Genomic DNA, 21038 nt, shown 5'->3' with positions numbered 1-21038 from the left:
TCACAGGTAGCGCTCTGGATAACGCCGGGCTCACGTGGGTGCAGGCGGAATCCGCTTGCGGAGGCCCACAGCGGATCCCATCTGTGAGCCTGGCTGTGACCCTGCGTACGGCTGCGTAATGTACTGCGCATAACTGCCTACTCACACAGGCGGTCATGCACAGTACACCTTTGTTTGTATTTCCCGCACCATCGCTTAGCGATGACGCGGGTACCCGCAGCCCGTATACAATGTAGTTTCGTATGGGCTGCAGGTATATCCGCGACCACGGAGCACAATGGGCTCTATGTTGCCGATATCCGCAGTAAAATAGAACCTGCTGCGTTCTCTTTTCTGCGAGTGGATTACGCAATTCCGACCCGCTAATGTGAGCGGAATTGTGTAATCCAATGCGATTGATCTGCGTATTACCGCGAATCAGATGCATGCGGAATCCGTAATTCCTATCCGGTCATGTGAGACCGGCCTAAGGTAGATCGCTACCTTTTTATCACGTGACCGGGGACCACTCAACGCGGCCACCCGTCACTGCTCCAGGCTCTCTGTGACCGTTGGTCGCTGGGAGCAAGGAGATTTTAAGTTTCCTGGGCTCCCTGACTCCTGCGCATGTGTCCGGCTTTTTGCCGGCAATCGCATGGGCAGAATCCTGGAAGGTCCACGGAGGAAGATCGCGTCGGGATTCAAATACGCAGGCCTCCGGTAAAAAGTTTCATCTCCTCTCACCGATCGCATCAGTGAGGGGAGATGAAACTTCAAATTTTTTTTTTTACTTTTACGTGATCGGCATTATTGGATAATGGCGAACACGTGACCAGGAACCGCTCACCGCGGACCCCCATTAAATCTCCATGCTCTTGGCTACGTTTTGTAGCCAGGAGCAGGGAGAATTTAAATTATCCTGGCAATCCACAGCTTTTGCGCATGCTCCCGCCATTTTGGCGACGGGCGCGGGTGCAGAAGCTGTGGTAAGGTCCGCGGATAAATCTGGGGGCCTTAGGTACGTACTTTCATCCTCCCTCACGGATATGATCCATGAGGGGAGATGAAATGTATGCTTTTTAAACTTTTAAAAACTTTTTTTTACTTTTTTTTTTTTAACTTTTTTACACTTTTTTTTCACTTTACATGATCACTGTCATCCATTGGATGGCAGTGATCATGTCCCTGGTATAATCTCTCTGCTCCTGGCTACACATGGCAGCCAGGAGCAGAGGGATTTTAAATTCCCCGGGGCTCGAGCCCGTCTGTGCACGCGCCCGATGTCAATTATCGGGCGCGCATGCGCAGACGGGGATTCGGGTCCCGGGACATCAGGACACCGCTGAGGACTAGGGGTGAGTATTTTCACCTCCCCTCATGGATCCGATCCATGAGGGGAGGTAAAACTGACTTTTTTAAAACTTTTTTTTAACTTTTTCGCGATCGCCGCTAACCATTGGATAACGGCGATCGCGGTACCGGGGACCGCTCACCGCAGTCCCCGCCGACATCTCCTGCCTCCCGGCTACCTACAGGAGCCGGGAGCCAGGAGATTTTAAATCTCCCGCGCCGCCGGGCCTTCTGCGCATGCGGCTGACGTAATGCCGCCTGGCGCGCATGCGCAGAAGACCGGCTTCCGGCCCCGGAGCGGCAGGAGAGCGGGGAGCAGCGTGCCGGACATGGGTGAGTAATTTCAGCTGCTCCGATGGATCCGATCCATCAGAGCAGCTGAATCTTTAACTTTTGTGTACTTTTATTTACTTTTTTTGCGATCGGCGCTATCCATTGCATAGCGCCGATCGCAATGCCGGGGGGGTGTCCGAACAGCCCGGGATGACAGCTCCATGCTGTCAGCTACCTGCGGACACCGACAGCATGGAGCTGTCACGTCCACAGCCCGAGGGGCATTATTCTCTGCAGGAAGCATGTTTTTACGTCCTCAGAGAATAGAGCCCACTTCGGGAGGACGTAAAAACACTATGGGCTGGTCGTTAAGGGGTTAACATTACAAGTCCCATAGACCCCTGCAGAAAAAAAATGCTGCGAATTTCGCAGGGAAAAAAAAACGCCAGTGGGTAGGCGCCCTTAAGCTGGACCCTGTTCCTGTATTTAGTCATTCCAGAAGGAGCAGAGCATGGAAATGTGCATGCAGTCTTAGCCTATACGTATCTAGCCAAAAGTCAAAGAACGTCTTCAATATGGAGTAGAAGGGAACCAAGATGTGGTGTAGGACGAGCTGATAACTGTGTGTTTGATGGTCAGAGTAATCTAAGCGAAGTGCAAAGAGAAATATGATATATACTAATTGGGGTGGGTACAAGGACAGGTAGAAGTCTAACCAGCTATCAATATCAATGAATCTGCAAGTCTTTCGCCAATGTATCTCTTATCCATGAACACTTTGCAATCCAATGTTGGATTCAGGGTTTCCTAGGGGGGGTTTCTCTTTCTGCCATTATACAATGGCGCCATCTGCTGGCTAGAGACAGTACTGCAGTATGGATCATGCTGGAGAGGCCCCCCGACAACAGAGTGGCCAGTAATATACAGTAAGAATACCCTGCCGGACGTCTTCCGACATCGGAGCCGTACAGCCTTCAATCAGAATGTCTTCAGACAGTGGATTGGACAGAGTTAAATAAATTGAATCACAGTCAAAGCACTAGAAGTAACACATTCTTCTTATAAGAGAAAGCTGAACTTCGTCTAAACCTTTTCTTTTGTAATATTCAGAGAGAACCAGGAGAAGATGATTTACTTCTTACTATTGGATCGTAAGGAGAGGTATCCCAGCCAAGAAGATGAAGACCTCCCTCCAAGAGCAGACATCGGTAAACTATCCGCATTCATTTCATTTCTTTTAGCGTTCCTTTTTAGTTTGCCATGTTTTATTTCTCAGCCATTCAATTATTCTTTTACAGACCCCCCTAGAAAAAGAGTGGACTCCCCCATGTTGACCCGTCATGGGAAGAGAAGGCCAGAGAGAAAATCTATGGAGGTTCTTAGTGGAACAGATGGCGGCTCACCAGTACCTGCACGCAGAGCTATTGAGATGGCACAGCATGGGCAGAGGTAAATCTGATCTCTCATTTCATAAACCACATGGGGAATTTAAAGAAGCCTGCTAGCAGGATCATTCTAGCTTTAACTACGGGCATCATGATTTATTGACCGGTGCCAGCATCCTAATACCACATTTGCCTGGCTCGTAGCTTTAACATTGGTTCACAGCCAGTGTTTTGTTCCGGGCAGTTAATATTGCTTACTGTATTAACCCTTTTTAATCCAATTTTGAATTCAGGGTTTCCTAAAAGGCTTTCTTTTTTTGCTGTTATACAATGATGCCATCTGCTGGCTAAAGCCAGTGCGTGTGCGCCAGAGAGGCTCAGATAGCAGTGTGGCTGGCAATAGACGGTAAGAATACCCTGTCGGACATCTTCTGACATTGGAGCTGTACAAGCTTCAATCAGAATGTAGGAAGACATCAGACAGTGGATTGGAAAAGGTTAAGATGGATGTTTGATACGCCAGTCTTAAGGTGCCCCTATAGAGTACATTAGAGTAAAGTTAATGAAAATGGATAATTTCCACTATAGAGTCCTATATTGAGTGAAGGTTAACAACGAACAATTGTTGTAAACAACTGATAACTGACTTTTTTCTCATAGTTGGACAAAAAACCTTCCCAAAAAGATCATCTATCCATCGCCCAGTGTCATTAAACATGTATGGCCAGTTTTAATGACTGTATTGCCCAATACAAAGTAAAATATGTTCATCAGATGATCGTTTGTTCAGTGGTGGTTTAATCATCAACCTACTTCTATCTAACGTGTTTGGTCACCTTTAAACTAAAGTTTATCAGTGAGGAGTGCAGAGAAAAGTCGCTAATTATAGCTAGAATAGACCGTGCGTCAAATTTTGTGACTTTTTTTTCACAAAACTTGCGAAAAACAAATAAAAACGTCTTTCCTATGTGTTTATTTTGGGACTAAAATATTGCAGGATAGGTCATAAATATCAGATTAGTGGGGGTCCTATGGGTTATGACATTCTGGTCAGCTCTGCAGCTTCCTCACTGTATACGAGAAACAGCACCATCCATTTTGTATGGTGATGCCTAGTATTGCAGCTCCATCCTATTTACTTCAATGGGACTGGGTTGCAGAAAAGACATGTAATTCATGAACGCAACCAGAGGGAGCATTTGAAAAATTTGATTGGTTCTATGAATTTTAGTTTCAATCACCGCTGGGGTCCTGGGTTCAAATCTTTCCAAGGGCAACATCTGCAGAGAGTTTGTATGTTCTCCCTGGATTTGTGTGGGTTTCTTCTTCATAATAATCCCCTTCATTTATATAGTGCATACATTTATTGAGGAGGAGGAGCAGGGTGTCTCAGTGGTTAGCATTGTTGCCTTGCAGTGCTGGGATCCTAGGTTCAAAGCCGGCCAAGGATATCTGCATGGAGTTTGTATGTTCTCCTGGTGGTTTGTTCTTCACAATAATCACCTTTATTTATATAGTGCGTACACTTATTGAGGAAGAAGAAGCACGGTGGCTCAGTGGTTAGCTCTACTGCCTTGCAGTGCTGGGATTAAATAAAGGTGATTATCATGAAACACAAGGAGACCATACAAACTCCATGCAGATGTTGTCAGATCTGAACCTAGGACCCCAGCATCACAAGGCAACAGTGCTAACCACTGAGCCACAGAAGAAGAGGAACCACCAACTTGGATGAGGTTCAGGAAAGCCACAAACAAAACTTTTAGCAAAGTTTGACCCAAAATAGGGTGCAACTTGTTTGATTCATACAACACTGAACATAACATTACAGGCCAGAGAACAGGCAGCAGTGCTCACTCGAGCACCGAGGCCTCTTCAGACAGCTGATTGGTGGGGGGTTCCAGACCTTCACTGAGCTGATATTGATGACCTATGCTTAGGATAATCTAAGTCCCAGATAACCCCCTTAATTACTGTTTAAAAAACCCTTAGTCCCATCTTGTACGCTGCCTAAGCCCTGTCTAGAGACCAATTCATGAAAATGTATCTTGGTTACTGTAATTGACTCCACTCTAAGGATCAGAATAAATGGACTTTCAGGTTATAGACACTTAAAGGCCCATTAGTTGACACTAGCGAAAAAGAGAAACCTGGGAAGAGTATTTTCTTTGAAATCCAAGTAGCAACAGAAGAAAATGGAAAAGATGATGATATATTGTTTAACTCATTTCAGGTCGCGATCTATCAGTGGTGCTTCCTCAGGACTTTCCACCAGCCCTATCAGTAGTCCCAGGGTAAGTGATCTTTTCTCCATTCCTCTGCTCCTTATTTCTTCCCTGCCTTTTCCCACTTTCACCCCTTATTTAATACCCAGTAGGGGCTATGATACCACATACTGTTGTTCTTCCATACAATTGTACAATCACTATAACTTGCTCATAACGGGAGGCATTCTTGTGTCAACTCATGCTCGTTCTAGTCATCCTTATTACATGCCTTTGATGTAATATGTACTCTATGTATAACGCTATATTTCATGTATACCATATGCATGCATATGCTGCTTGAGTTACTAAGCTGTGCGGTCATAAAACGTATAATACTATATAAAATATTGACATAGTCTTTCAACCTCGACCTCAAATAATATACAATACTCAGTCATCATATATTTATGTAGAACCGTCAAGAACATTAACATATACCAAAAAGTAAGTGACATTGGACCCATTTTACAGGTTTTCATCACTTTCACTTTAGTAAATTCATATTTTACTAGTATAAGGGTAACATAGGACTCATGGCTACCAATTGTGGCTCAGTAACTCAAGTCAAATCAGCATGTGCGTGCATTTGTGGACTCTCTGTGTGACATGGATAATGGCAGAAAGTAGATAATGTGAATACTAGCTGGGCACACCTACATATAGTTTAGGACTCCATGGCCCCCGTCTAGAAGAATCATGGCACTGCCACTACTCATGCGAAGTCTTGAAATTATTTAGGTGATTTGCATTGATTGCAAGAGTTCTGACCATGTCATAACGCTTGCGATTAGTTGGGTGATATTTTCTATTGGGGAAAGTACAACACAAGGGGCAAGAATACCACAATTTTACCAAGAATTTTCTTTCTCCAACCGAAAGTCATCGTGGACCTCTAGCCTTTAGATTAGGACCCAATCTATATGGTAAAGCTGTAGGTGCTCTGTGTAGTACCATATGATGCCTCTGTACAGCACAATAGTCCACCCTAGAAGCATCACTTCCATAATCTGTCAGTCCATTGGAACATGCCTCAGTATTTTTTTAATCATAGCTACTAGAGATGAGCGAGCATACTCGCTAAGGACAATTACTCGAGCGAGCATTGTCCTTAGCGAGTATCTGCCCGCTCGGAAGAAAAGGTTCGGCTGCCGGCGGGGAGCGACGGGGGAGAGCGGAGAGGAACGGAGGAGAGATCTCTCTCTCTCCCTCTCTCCTCCCCGCTCCGACCTGCTCACTGCCGCAACTCACCTTTCACCCGCCGCCGGCAGCCGAACCTTTTCTTCCGAGCGGGCAGGTACTCGCTAAGGACAATGCTCGATCGAGTGATTGTCCTTAGCGAGTATGCTCGCTCATCTCTAATAGCTACCTTTAATAAAAGTCTTTGTGCTTCCATTAAAGATTAGAGGCACAGAGTGGGCCAAGAGCAACCTATAACTCTGATCTATAATAGAAGTGTTACCTGAGATCTTAAGCGGGCCATACACATTAGATATAGATCACCTGAATCCGTTCATGTGTATGGCAGCCTCCAGACTCTCCCAATATAACAGATTTTGAAAGAGATTAGAATTGTGCATTTGGTTTTCTACTGCCCAGTCCTTTTGTTCTCGAGAGATAAGCCGCTGCCTGAAGTGTCTGGCTGCAGCTTTTACCTCTCACTACCTGCAAAACACATGTATGCTTATCGTATATGTATATGGGGTGGAATCAGCAGAAATAGCTATCAGCCGAACTATTGTTTGGCCAACAGGAATCTAACAAGTATTGGCAGCTGTATTCAAAATTTGTAATACCAATAATCTAATTAGGGTTATTGGTAATAAATGGGCGAAGTGATCATTTCCATGTGGGGTCAGTTCACATGAGCAGCTCAAATAATGTCATCCTGACAGTTACAATTATTGCAATGAACCTAGAGTTTACTCCATGTTATATTATTAGGTTCCTTATAGAGATGAGCGAGTATACTCGCTAAGGGTAAATACTCGAGCAAGTAGTGCCTTAGCCGAGTATCTCCCTGCTCGTCTCTAAAGATTCGGGTGCCGGCGGGGGGCGGGGAGGAACAGAGGGGAGAGCGGGGAGGAACAGAGGGTAGATCTCTCTCTCACTCTCTCCCCCCGCTCCTCCCTGCTCACTCCCACAACTCACCGCTCTCCCCCGCTGGCACCCGAATCTTTAGAGACGAGCGGGCAGGTACTCGCATAAGGCACTACTCGCTCGAGTAATGTGCCTTAGCAAGTATGCTCACTTATCTTTACTGTAGTTCCTTATAGTTTCCATTAGATAGTACTTTATATATTCCATTTTTGGGTTTGCCTGGCTCGTAGTCATGTCTGGATAAATGAAAACTATCCATGTTTCTGACTGTATATATTACTGTTATAATTGCGCTGTATGTAATTCAGTACATGCTTCCATGAGAACATATGCATCTATGCATTAAGGCATACACTTAGCAATCCTCCTTACTTATTGTTCTAGACGCTCCCAGTCATATTTACCAGTTACATTTTTTTAAAAAACATATAAAGGACTAAATGTACATCTATAGCTTAAAACTGTAACAAAAGTTTTTTTTTACAGATGGTGCTAATTTAGGACCTCCCCAAATCTGTGTTTTTTTTCATTTTTGGCTATGAATTAAAGGGAACTTGTCACATTGAAAATGCTCAACCAAATTAGCTTATTTTTCCTTACAGAGCAGGTGAAATGGGGAACGACGTCAAATCCTCTGAAAATGTCAAATTAAAAATATCTCACCGCTCAACACAGGAGATGGAAAAACAGTCAGGCCAAGGAAACATTCACACTGGTTCTCCCAAAGAAAACGCCTCCAACCCGCATCTAAGTTATGTATTTGCTTGTAACTCCTCCGACATGATCCTAATTAGAGTTGAGCGAACGTACTCTGTCAAGCTTGATGCTTGTTCGAGTATTAGCGTACACGATGGTGCTCGTTACTCGAACGAGCATCAAGCCGTGTTCGACCCTGCCCCATTTTTCGTCTGACAGGCAGGGGAGAAAGAGAGAGAAAAAAGCTCGGCACCCGGCGTCTCACATACAAAAATGCTCGAGTCTCCCATTGTAGTCAATGGGGTTCGTTACTCGAGTAGAGCTCTCGAATTTTACAAAAAGCTCGACTCGAATAACGCGGACCCGAGCATTTGGGTGCTCGCTCATCTCTAATCCTAATCAGTGATTGCCAGCTGTTTCTGTAGGCAAACTCATAGAAGAAGGCTGACGATTACTGGTTAGGACCACACATTGGACTCCTGAGCCCAGAATGAGCAGGGAATTATCAAAAAAATCACAATTTATTCTCAGTTTTTCCCACAAATATATATCCATCTTTTCAGCTACTCCTGCTCTATAACGTATTGGAGGGCATTTATTAAGACCGCTGTGACATAGGCAGGTCCTAAAATTATTGTTTTGTTGGTGCTCGATGTACGTGTTGTATGAAGAGGCACACAACTATCATCTCCTTCATGCACCTACACAGAAATATATGCTAGCTACGATCTGGCGTAGATTTGGGGCATAATTTCCGCCAGTTTCTGGTGTAAAGTATAGAAAATATACAGAAATGTGTTGGTCCATCCGAAAGCCATGCCACCTTTTCGGGAATATGGTATAGCAATTAGGCTGGTTTCACATCTCCGTTGGAACCTCCAGTTGGAGGTTCAGTTACAGATGCGTCTCAAAATACCAGAAAAAAAGCTAGGAAGCTTGGCGGAAATGGGGGGGCATTATAGTCAATGTTCAGTTCTGTTCAGTTCTGCCGAAACGGGCATAAAATGCTATATAAATGTCCTCATTGTCTGCAGATCTGAGAGACTTTTCAATGTGACAAGTTCCTTTTAAGTTTGACATCAGAACAGAGGATGGGGAAAATGAAGGAAATATAACTTTTTTTGTATATTCATCCAATGTTACCCAAAATACTTCCTTGCTTGGTGAACCACCCAAACCTAAACTACAGATTCTCCTGTGTGGAGATAAAGTCAATCTCGGGGTGCATTCACACGGGCAATTTTCACGCGCAAATTCCATCTGATAGCGATATGGACAGAACTCATGTGTGAAAATAGCACATTGATTTCAGTGTATTTATTCACCTGAGCGATTTTTTTTTTTTTCATAGTGAGGGCGGCTTCAGACGGCCGTATATCGGCCAGGTTTTCATGGCCGGCCGATATACGGTGTCCATCTCTGCAGGGGAAGGAGGCTGGTAGAGCCTGGAGCAGTGCACTGAGCTCCTGCCCCCTCGCCACTATTTGCAATGGAAGGGGGCGGGGCAAAGTTTCAGAACTTAGCCACACCCCCACCCCGCCCACTCCCATTGCAAATAGTCGTGAGGGGGCGGGAGCTCAGTGCACTGCTCCCGGCTCTTCCAGCCTTCTCCCCCTGCAGAGAGGGACACCATATATATCGGCTGGCCATGAAAACCCGGCCGATATACGGTCGTCTGAATAAGCGCCGATGCTGCGAAATTGAAAAATTACGGTATGTTCTACTTTTGGGCGATTGCTTTGCAAGGAATCGCCCATTACTTCCTATTGTAGCACACTAGTATGCCATGCAATTTGCATGCAAGTGCAATGTAATTTTTACCATTGAAACTATTGGAAGCACTTGCGATTTTTTTTTTTTCACGCACGTGAAAATCACATGTACATAGATGCAATGCATCGCGTTCACACATAGATTCGCAGGAGTGTGATATTGGTCCGAGTACACCCGTGTGAAGGGGCCTTACTATTCAAAAACATGTTGGCCTACTGCATAGTAAATATTGTTTCCTTGAAAATATCACAGTGCCAAAAACTGGGAGTGAAGTAATTGATACGGATAGAACACAGTAGGGAGGATTGCTGATTTAATCCATGTCTGTAATTATCTTGTAACAACCTGGAAGGTAGAATGGCTGATCGCTTTCTCATTGCTGCGGGACTGCCCTCTCGCTTGGCTGGTTTTGGGGTGCTGCTTCTAACATGCATGTCTTTTTTCTTTTTTTCATTCTCATTTTGGCTGCTGTCATTCCTTCCATTGACCCTTTGTACCCCTATTTGATAAATTATTGTTCCTCCTCCCATGGCTGCTTGGCTTCAATGTCTCTATTTTTGACCCACTAAATCTATCAATCTGCGTCTTCTTCCCTGTTGCTTTCAAATTCTCATACTTTTCCCTTCTTGCTTCTGTCTCTCCCTTTGATGAATGTCCTTATTTATTTTCCGATTCTTTTTCATGATTCACTCTTACTCTTTCCTGCTATTCGGCCTTTATCTCCTTCTCATATTGTCCTCTTATTTATATGCCCATATCTGTATGATTGTGTTTCCGCTTCTTTCAATATCGTGTTTTTCTTTGCTGGGTTGTTTGGCATCCTTCTTCTTCTTTGCCTTCCTCGCTTTGCTTTATACCTCTTGCCTTCCTTACTACGTTTTCTCTCACAGCCGATAAGGAGGTTTTTTGCCCTTCCCCAGTCTCCTACCCCATCTTCTTCACCTCATATCACACCAACCTCTGACCCTGTAGGGCATAATGATTGCAATCTAAATCATCCCAAAACCCACACCTTTCCACCCAAGCCCAGAACTTCAGAGAAGCCCCTTCAGACTACTCGCTCCAATCCCCTTCCTGCTACTAATAACTCTAGTGTCCCATCAAGGGCTCCAAATTCTCCTGCTGGGCATAATACATGCAGAACATCAAACAAATTGCCCCCATCTGATCTGGCCCCCAAATCTGTGCCCCTTATACAGGTTACCCCTCATCCGTCACCCCGTGGCAGCCCCCTCCCTACTCCCAAGGGAACGCCTGTACACACGCCCAAGGAAAGTCCGGCGGGCACCCCTTCCCCTACCCCTCCATCCAGCCCAAGTATTGGTGGAATGCCTTGGAGGACAAGACTGAATTCAATCAAGAACAATTTCCTGGGGTCACCAAGGTTCCATCGCCGCAAACTTCAAGGTGAGAAGGAATGCTTAGTATGAATGTAAGTAGACAGTGGGTGTCTGAATCATGTGCTACAACCTCAAGTATCCTTTACTTCTCAGGAAGCTCAGATGCGGGAAGTTTTTTGATGGAGTTCTCAATTTGGAGAGCTGATTTAGCGGTCTATGTGCCTGGCAATGACATTGACGGATATTTTCCTCTGACCAACAAAATAACGGCTTTGCCAGATCAAGGAACCAAAAGTCTATTTGACCCCACATAATTAATATTGTGTTAGAGTCTGAGAAGACATTACACTGTTACCACAAAGTATAGGCAAGCATAGAGACAGCTAAATCAGCTTTTTAAACAGCTCTTCATACCTCAACTTCACTGATCCTTGTGAGAAGTGTTGAGCGAACCGAACCAGTAGAACTCTGCTAAAAGTCTGGTTCGATGTGAACCCAAACCGAGCTTTTAGCTAAGTTCTACTTGAAATAGGGTTCTACTGGTTCGGTTTCCTCAACACTAGTCCTGAACACTGGTGTATAACACTGTCTAAAAGCCATAAAAATGGATATGACTATCACGTTGTGATCCTAGTACCTGTAGTACTATGTACTTCCAGGAGCACACTGCTGTGTATGGTTGATTTGGCTGGCTGATAGTGTGGATTTCTCTAGCCAGCCAATCATCAGAGGGTGCATATAGAGGGTGCTGGTCATTATCTATTTCCCATCATTCCCTCTCAGAACTAGTGATTGGAGTCCTGCTGTCTTGTTGTTAGAGCTTGTTTGAGTTGTTCTCCCACACTCTTCAGGAGAATGGTATGCATACTAGATTTACCTATTTGCATGGTCTGCGGGCCCCTGCTCCTTTACCCTTCTGTCAGGTGTGGTTCCAGACATTGGATGTCCTTTACACTGTCAGATGGGTGATGCCTCCTACCTCAGTCCCTTCTCCATCAGATGGGCGACATTTAAACTATATCCTGTTTCTGTGTATGTATGCATGCATGAGGTTCTGGGTAGGATTTCGCTGTGTCTGTTGTTGTGCAGCCACTTGCTGTGAACAATGTCTTGTTCAGTATCTGCATGTAGGTGTGCAGAAACTTGGTGTAAATGATGTCTGTTCAGTGTCTGTTAGTTGGTGTGCAGACACCTGGTGTGAACAATGTCTGTTAGTTGGTGTGCAGACACCTGGTGTGAACAATGTCTGTTAGTTGGTGTGCAGACACCTGGTGTGAACAATGTCTGTTAGTTGGTGTGCAGACACCTGGTGTGAATAATGGCTTGTTCAGTGTCTGTCTGTAAGTGTGCAGACACTTGAAGCGTAGCATGTTGTACATTGGAATTCCTTGCATTTTATGTTGATAGGACGCCTGAACCTTTTCTGTCCTTAGATGAGAGGATGCTTGATTTCTCCCCCGTCCGTAGGTGTGTGGCCACCAGTTTCTGAACTACATTGTTTGTCATGTTCCTGCATATTCCTATCTTGGGCAAGATGGGTCTCTCTAGGTTCCAGTGCGGGGCCGACCTTATCGGGACGATCATCCCGCTTTTAGGCCGGGTTGACTTCTGTGGTGTAGGGCCGGACTTCCCCTTTCTCCTTATGTTGGTTCAGATGTCACTGTTTTCCTTTTATTGCTTGCACGTTTGGTTTATGTTTGTGTGAACAGTGTCTGATCGTATGTGTGTATACCCTTCCCTCCAGCTTTAAATATATTATGTTCATGCAGACAGGTGAATAAGACCTGCACAAACGTATCAATAACACTCTCAGAGTATTATGCAGGGATTTTATAGTTCTTAAACAGTGTTATACACCACATTTAGGGTTTTTGATGAACTTCTGGTTCATTTAAAACTAATTTGGACTGAACCAAACTATACTTTCAAAAGTTCAGCAAACTGGCCAAGCTGAACTTTTCAAAAAGTTTGCTCAAAGTTTGCCACTTGTCAGTGTAACATGGGAAGATGGAATATCTGTTTAGCTGCAGCTGTATGGGATTTTTTAAAAACATTTTGAATAATTTAATTGAAAGGCTCTAAGAAACATTCTAAAGCCATGGAACAGTGGTACTTAAAGGGGTTGTTCTATGAAAATTAGTCCCGAGTGTTCTTGAATGAATGGAGCTGTAGTCACACATGCATAATACTACTCCAATCGTTTCAAATGGGATTGCTGGAAATAATCGAGAGCTTGACTATCTGCAGCCATCCCATTGTAATAAATAGAACGGTATTGCGCACGCATGACCACCGTTATGTTTATTGAGAAACACTCACAATCCCTATTTCCCTTAACAGTATGTGTTCCAGCAATCAGACTCCCAGTAATCAGATACTTATTCCCTACTCCATGGAAAGAATTTAATTATTTTTATGGTACAACCCCTTTAAGAAGAACCTGGCAGCTCTCCTGATACGTTTGTTTAGTAAATAGTTGCATCTCCGATAAAATAACAATTTTGAGGCATCTTTTCTTAGAATCCTGCATTCTGTGCCATTCCTCTGTTATTACTTTGGGAAAGTTAGGAATTGACAAGTAGGTGTTACTATTTCCCTTATCAATGGTGTGTTTCCTCAAACAGTCTGACACTATGTAATCAGTGCAGACAGTATCAGACTGTGTGGGGACATCTGTCAATATATTGGAAGGCTACGGAAACCTTTGTGCATGAAAAATCAACACATACATCTTACTGAGTCCCTACAGAAAATAAATAATTCACTTATATGTTTATTTGCATTGAGTTTGCCTTCTCATGCATTTAGAAAGCCTGATACTTGGTTGCAGTATCACCTACATTCAGGTTTCTGTCTGGGGGCATTCACAGCACTGATCAGCTGGTCTCTCTCATGAATGCACACAAGCTCAGCTCCCAATCCCCTTTCCTCCTTCAGAGGCTGTGTAGCATAACCACACCCACTCAGTACTACACAGCACCTCTCCTGTGTTTCATCCTCTCTCTGAGTAACTGTTGCTCTGTTTCCTCTCACTTCAAGTAAGAGCAGAAAATTCACACCAACTTAATTACAGCCCTTTGTAGCAGTAGCTTTCTTTTTTCTGCCCCCCTCACCATCACCCCTAGCACTATCATACAGCCCTCTGTAATGGCTCCGTGGAAAGGCAAGGAATTCTTATTCACAACAGGGGAGCAAGTTAGGGCAGGAGTTGTCAGTTTACTCTGACTAATAGAATTTGCTAAGATTTCAGTCCCTCAGTCTGCAATGCCTTGGAAAACAATACAGACATAGAAATCAAACAATCAGAAAATGAAAATCAATTACAAAAAGTTTTCATTTCCAAAATTAAAATTGATGAAAACACAAAAACGAGTGCAACAGTGTACATAGCCTTTAAGAGTTCCAAGAGAAATTACAGATGGACTGTACAAAGCAGATCTAATAAAGATGCTCCAGAATGACTATTACAAGTAGTTACTAAAACAAACACGTATGGAGAGCTGGTTAAATCCTCCTTCACACGGGTGGATTTGCATTGCGAAACCCGGAGCGGGATTCCGCTTTCGGATTCTGCAGCAAACCCAGCCCATAGCATGCTATGAGAAAATGCGATTTCCTGCCCATGAGCAAAATCGATTGCGATTTTCTGCTCGCTGGGGAGAAATCACGACATACTGTGCTTTTGTGCGGGCTATGCATGGCTGGCTTCCATTGAAGTTAATAGAAGCCTTCTGTCCCGCGGCCATTCTGCAATCATCATTGCAGAATGGTCGTGGCATCCTCTGTACTGTGCATGTGTGCCGGGGCTCCGTCCAGCATATTCGCAGCAGAGGAGAAGACCGGCGGAGAGGTAAGCTGGGGTCACCGGCCGGGCACCGGGTCGAATCCAGCTGCGGAAATCCCACATGCGGAGTCCGACCCGCCTGTGTGCAGGTGGCCTAATGATTATTTTCTTTTTTATGTTTGATAAGCCTTGTATTATATGTTTATATACAAAGATCTTGCATGGATGAGAAGAAAAAATACTCATGATCAAAAAAATAATTAATTAATTAATTAGAAATTACTATGTTAACATTAAAGTCATTCCTATGTGTTCAGTTCCTACAGCAGATGAAATGACGAACTTGACACCGGAGTCATCTCCAGAGTGAGTACCCTGTTGTGCCCCATAAGCACTGCTGACCTTTTTTCCCCAACTTTTTTACCTTTTGCTTGGACCACCATATTTTTAAGCTTCTGGCATCTTGTGGTAATTAGTAACCGCACTACTTCATAATAGTGGTAGATTCCGGAGTAGGTAATGTTGGAAATGTCCATCAGATCTCTAGCAATGTTTTTAAATCCACAAATCTATTGTTGGGGGTTTACAAAAGTGTTGAGGTTAAAGGGGCCCTAAGTAATAGATCAGTATCAGAGCAGTCCGGTTGTGCTCCTCCGGCACCTGTATAGACATAAACATATACATCTGAGAGGTCGAAGCATATTCCCGAAAAATCATTTTACTGGTTTTCTCAGCATTCCGATTGGCACTAAGCCAAGCTTCATCAGCATCCAAAATTCAACCAATCATTATTTGAAATGACTATTGTGAAGTGGGATTGGATGGTTATTAGTGGGTTTTTTGAAGCACTGGTGACATTTGTCGTGATATGACCATTATTCAATTCTTACCAAGTACAATTCCCTGAAACCTTCTTCTGATCCTGGTCAGAGGTCCTCCCAGAACACAGCACCAGCAAAACCTTTAGCATTTTACCATAGAGAATAGATATAAGCTTGCTCAAAGATGTTAGGCAAGGTAATCGCCACGTAGAGTGCTTCACCGGAACTAATCCTGTTTCAAGTTGATCTTTGCTAAAAGTTTGGTTCAGCCGTAATCCAAACTAAGCTTTTCACAAAGTTTAACCCAAAACAAGGTTCTACTGCTTCGATTTGCTCAACACCAGACCTGAACGCTGGTGTAAAACATTTTTAAAGATCCATAAAAGCCCTCTGAGTGTTACACTGGGCTTTGATGGCTCTTAGACAATGTTAAGCATCAATTTTAGTGGTTTTAGTGAATTTCCGTTTTGTTTCGAACTAAGTCGGACCAAACCAAACTTTTGCAAAAGTTTGATGAACCCGCTGCACCAAACTTTTCAAAAGTTTGTTCATGACTAGTCGTAAGCTTGCAAATCACTGCCATACATTTTGGTTAATGTAGGGGCCCATGCAGCTTCATTAACTGTTCCTGATTGCTTGTTCGGCCAACAGGTATTCTTCCTAAACTTCCTATGCACAAGCATGCTCAGTTCAACTAAGTGTGCATGTGTTTTCAATGAGGAGAGGGGAATAAGTGGTTGCATCAAACCTCTGGTGGTGGCTTATTTCCATTGAGAACAAAGGATTGGGTATGTTGAAACCCAGTATGTCCGGCACTTCTTTCCCCTGACATCTACCATCGACGCAGAGTTGGCATACCCCTATACATATAAGATATGTAGTCGGTCAGATTGAAATTGGCGGGTTCAGCCAACTTCGTTCTTATGTGTAAGAGCATCTTATAATTAAGGTGCCCATACACATTCGACTAAAGTGGATGAAAACAGATGATTTCAACTAAAACAATTGATCATAGGATGATATTTAACATAAGAGCGATTAATTTTAGCAGGCTGATGGCAAACTGTCATTGTTTAAAAAGAAGTTGCCCATGTTTCCAATTTTTGTCCAATAGTTGGATGAAAGATCTTTTGCATGAGCAATTTTTCATCCATGATCTTCTTTTGAACATTCCCGAAAGATGTGTTTCCAATCACTCAGTGTCATTGAACATGTATGGCCAGTTTGAACAACTTTAGTTTTCAACGACTGTTCAATCATCAACCTACTTCTATCTAATGTCTATGGCAGCTTTAGATTTCCCTTAAGGCCTCCATAATACATTAGACATTAGTAGTCTGAACCCACCAATAACGGAGAGACCAGACGACTTTGTCATGTGTATGGAGGCAGCTCAACTTTGGACCAACATTGGGAAAGAAGGATGAGGGATGTTGAATTGTAAACCTTTTCTTCCCTGGGAGATAAGCCAGCCTCAGAGCTGTCTGGCTGTGACTGAACTCCTAAAGCATACCAACATTCGGCCGAGTCGAACGTTCATGTGTATGGGGCAGCCGGGGAAAGCAGCTGTCGAACAAATGATTGTTCTTCCGACAGTTGTTGAAAGTAGATGGACCACTTTAACCAATCTTCACGTTTGACTTAACTTGTTTTGACTTTAATCTCACATGTTGTCTCCTTTTTCTTCCCTATCGGTATTTTGAATTTGATCCCAGACTGGCCAAGAAGTCTTGGTTTGGTAACTTCCTCACTTTGGAGAAAGAGGATCAGATCTTCGTGGTCATTAAGGACAAGCCTTTAAGCTCCATTAAAGCTGACATAGTACAAGCCTTTCTCTCGGTAAGACTAGATATTATTTCTACACTGTTTCCTATGAAGAGTTCATCTCTATGTTGTTTAGAATATTTTTTTTTTAGCTACAGATGAATTCAGGGTCACCCATCTATTTTCAATGTGTCTTCTGTAGATCCCAAGTCTCAGTCACAGCGTGATATCGCAAACCAGTTTCCGAGCTGAGTACAAGTCCACAGGGGGTCCATCTGTCTTCCAGAAGCCAGTGAAGTTTCAAGTTGATATTACATATACAGAAAGTGGAGAGAAGCAGAAAGACTGTGGCATTTACTCAGTCACCTTTACTCTGCTATCAGGTATTTCCCTACTGCTTACCTTTTATGTATTCATCCCATCATAGACCAGAAACAATCTGCATTCCGACCACTCGAATTGCAATGTTCCCCAATCCATTGGTCTAGTATGTATATTGTTCTTTAGTATTATCAAGAGATGACTTCTTTTCTAGTAAGACAAAACTAAAAAGCAATATCTCTACACAGAAGTAATAAGTACAGCTTATTAGCCTGTTTCCCTGAAAATAAGACATACCCTAAAAATAAGACATAGCATGATTTTCCAGAATTTTTGAGGATGCAAAATGATTTTTCAGGCTTTTTGAGGATGCTTGAAATATAAGCCCCACTCCAAAATTAAGCCCTGCTAACAGTTAATTAAAAAAGTCAATTTAAATAGTGTCCAGGCAGCTATACATGTAAAAAAGTTAAACCTTTTTGAACAAAAATTAATATAAGACACTGTCTTATTTTCGGGGAAACACGGTATATAGTCCCACTCCTATAATTACCCGTCTGAACACATAGTAATGCCATAGTGTAGCAACATACTATAGATGTAGAGATCACCAGTGTAACTATGATTAGTTGAACTAACTTTATTTTACAGTGCAATGCAGTGTTTTTCAAGCTATGAAGCATGGATGCAGTGAGGCATCATCAATGAGACACTGTTAGGCCTTTTTCACATGGCCGACAGCTATATCGCCACTACAAAATCGTGGCAATATCGCAGCTGTGTTCCCACGATTTTGTAGCATCAGTGATGCGTTTTTCATGTGAAAAATCGTGCATCGCTTTGACCAGCGATAAAATCTCAAGAAGTTTGAGCCCTACCCCTAAAATAAGCCCTAGTTGCATTCCCATGGGAAACAAAAGGAATTATTACCTAGCAGGCTCCTTCCGGGTTCTCCTGCTGCTCTCCGGAGCTCCACCGTGCATCCTGCAGTCCTCGTTTGCCCATAGAAGATCACTTCCTGGTTGCTGGACATCCTGCCTTCAGGAAGCGATGGCTCTGATTCGTTCATCCAACGCTACTCAGACAATAATTGCAGCGCTCGATGAATCAATGCGAGGGCTGTGATTGGTTTATCCAGCTCTGCATTGATTGGCTATGCAGAGTTTGAAGAATCAATCATGTTGTGGAGGTGGGATTTATTAGATGGCGGAGCCAATCATGTAGAACTGGGTGAATCAATCACAACCCTCGCATTGGTTCATCGAGCGCTGCATTGATTGGCTGAGTAGTGCTGAATGAATCAATCAGAGCCATCACTTCCTAGAGGCGGGATTTATGAATCCAGCAACCAGAAAGTGATCTTCAGTGGGCGAACGAGGACAGCAGGATGCACGGCGGAGCTCCGAAAAGCAGCAGGAGGACCCAGACCGCTCCTGCTAGGTAAGTATTCCTTTTTTTTTCAGGGAATGCAGCTATAGCTTATTTTAGGGCGAGGGAAATGTATCGCATTGCATGAAAATCGCTAGTTCCTGAGATGCGATGCAATAAACAAGGAGGCTGCATAGGGAAATATGGTCTCCAAAAAATCACAAATCGCTCAAATATTAAGCATGTCACAATATTATTTTCTTGCAAGATAGCATCACAGAAAATGTAAAGAAATGCATAGGAAAGCATGGGCTTCACATACATGTTATTTGTAGCACTGTCACATCGCTAGAAAATCGTGTGATTTTCTTGCCCGTTTGAAAGCAGACTCACTGCAGCACCGTTAGTGAGGTATTGCTGCAGCAAGGCACTGTTAATGAGGCATTGCCTCAGTGAGGCACCATAAATGAGGCATGGATGCAGTGAGACAACGCAAGTGAGGCATGGCTGAAGTGAGGCATGGCTGCAGTGAGGCACCGTAAGTGAGGCATGGCTGCAGTGAGGCACTGTAAGTGAGGCATGGCTGCAGTGAGACACCGTAAGTGAGGCATGGCTGCAGTGAGGCACCGTAAGTGAGGCATGGATGCAGCGAGGCACTGTAAGTGAGGCATGGCTGCAGTGAGGCACTGTAAGTGAGGCATGGCTGCAGTGAGGCACTGTAAGTGAGGCATGGCTGCAGTGAGGCACCGTAGGTGAGGCATGGCTGCAGTGAGGCACCGTAACTGAGGCATGGCCGTAGTGAGGCACCGTTAGTGAGGTATTGCTGCAGCAAGGCACTGTTAATGAGGCATTGCCTCAGTGAGGCACCATAAATGAGGCATGGATGCAGTGAGACAACGCAAGTGAGGCATGGCTGAAGTGAGGCATGGCTGCAGTGAGGCACCGTAAGTGAGGCATGGCTGCAGTGAGGCACTGTAAGTGAGGCATGGCTGCAGTGAGACACCGTAAGTGAGGCATGGCTGCAGTGAGGCACTGTAAGTGAGGCATGGCTGCAGTGAGGCACTGTAAGTGAGGCATGGCTGCAGTGAGGCACTGTAAGTGAGGCATGGCTGCAGTGAGGCACTGTAAGTGAGGCATGGCTGCAGTGAGGCACTGTAAGTGAGGCATGGCTGCAGTGAGGCACCGTAACTGAGGCATGGCCGTAGTGAGGCACCGTAAGTGAGGCATGGCTACCGTGAGGTATATGCTGCAGTTAATCTGGGTTCAAAAGAAAAGGAAAAGATACATGCATTACTATTTTCTATTTTGCAATTGACTTGACATGCTGGTAAGGCTCAGGTGTTACCATGTACTGGCTGATGAAGCCCTAGTTGAAAAGACTTGACATGCCCAGGTCTAATATATCCTGTTACTTATTTGACAATTTACAGCCAACTTCCGATTTATGTTATTATCTCACATGTAGCCAGTGCGGTATCATCAGCATGCAAAGTTAATGTCTCACCTGTATGGTCTATGAGAATGACATGCATTTATTTCACGTGCTCGCTGTCATTCTGAGTGTGTAAGGCGTTGACATATGTGATATATTTCCCATAATCTGTATTTTCTTCAGGTCCCAGCAGGAGGTTTAAACGGGTTGTGGAGACAATTCAGACTCAGCTCCTAAGTTCCCATGAGCAGCCATCCGTACTGCAGCTTTCAGGTGAGAGTCGACAGAGAGGATAGAAAGAGTATCCACCTTACTCCATGACTTAAGTAAACCACATATCAGTAGTTCCTTGGCCTTATGATGTGGCCAGTGATCTCTAGCATACATT

The 21038-nt window shown here is 44.0% G+C and overlaps 1 protein-coding gene across 2 annotated transcripts in view; it reads left to right on the top strand.

Annotated features, from left to right (window-relative positions):
• Window positions 1–21038, top strand: part of LOC136582236 (serine/threonine-protein kinase BRSK2) — a 158194-nt gene that overhangs the window by 112791 nt on the left and 24365 nt on the right. Inside the window, exons 11-18 of one of the 2 annotated variants that reach the window (XM_066583117.1) lie at window positions 2713–2810; window positions 2901–3051; window positions 5221–5281; window positions 11020–11227; window positions 15262–15310; window positions 17481–17604; window positions 17732–17912; window positions 20834–20923. In XM_066583117.1, the coding sequence (XP_066439214.1) occupies window positions 2713–2810; window positions 2901–3051; window positions 5221–5281; window positions 11020–11227; window positions 15262–15310; window positions 17481–17604; window positions 17732–17912; window positions 20834–20923 (962 nt within the window). Of the gene's footprint in view, window positions 1–2712; window positions 2811–2900; window positions 3052–5220; window positions 5282–10710; window positions 11228–15261; window positions 15311–17480; window positions 17605–17731; window positions 17913–20833; window positions 20924–21038 lie in introns of both variants that reach the window. The other variant, XM_066583116.1, reaches the window with a different exon arrangement.

This window comes from Eleutherodactylus coqui, chromosome 11, assembly GCF_035609145.1.
Source record: "Eleutherodactylus coqui strain aEleCoq1 chromosome 11, aEleCoq1.hap1, whole genome shotgun sequence".
In the NCBI taxonomy this organism is placed as follows: domain Eukaryota; kingdom Metazoa; phylum Chordata; class Amphibia; order Anura; family Eleutherodactylidae; genus Eleutherodactylus; species Eleutherodactylus coqui.
This window is presented reverse-complemented; position numbering and strand designations above follow the sequence as displayed.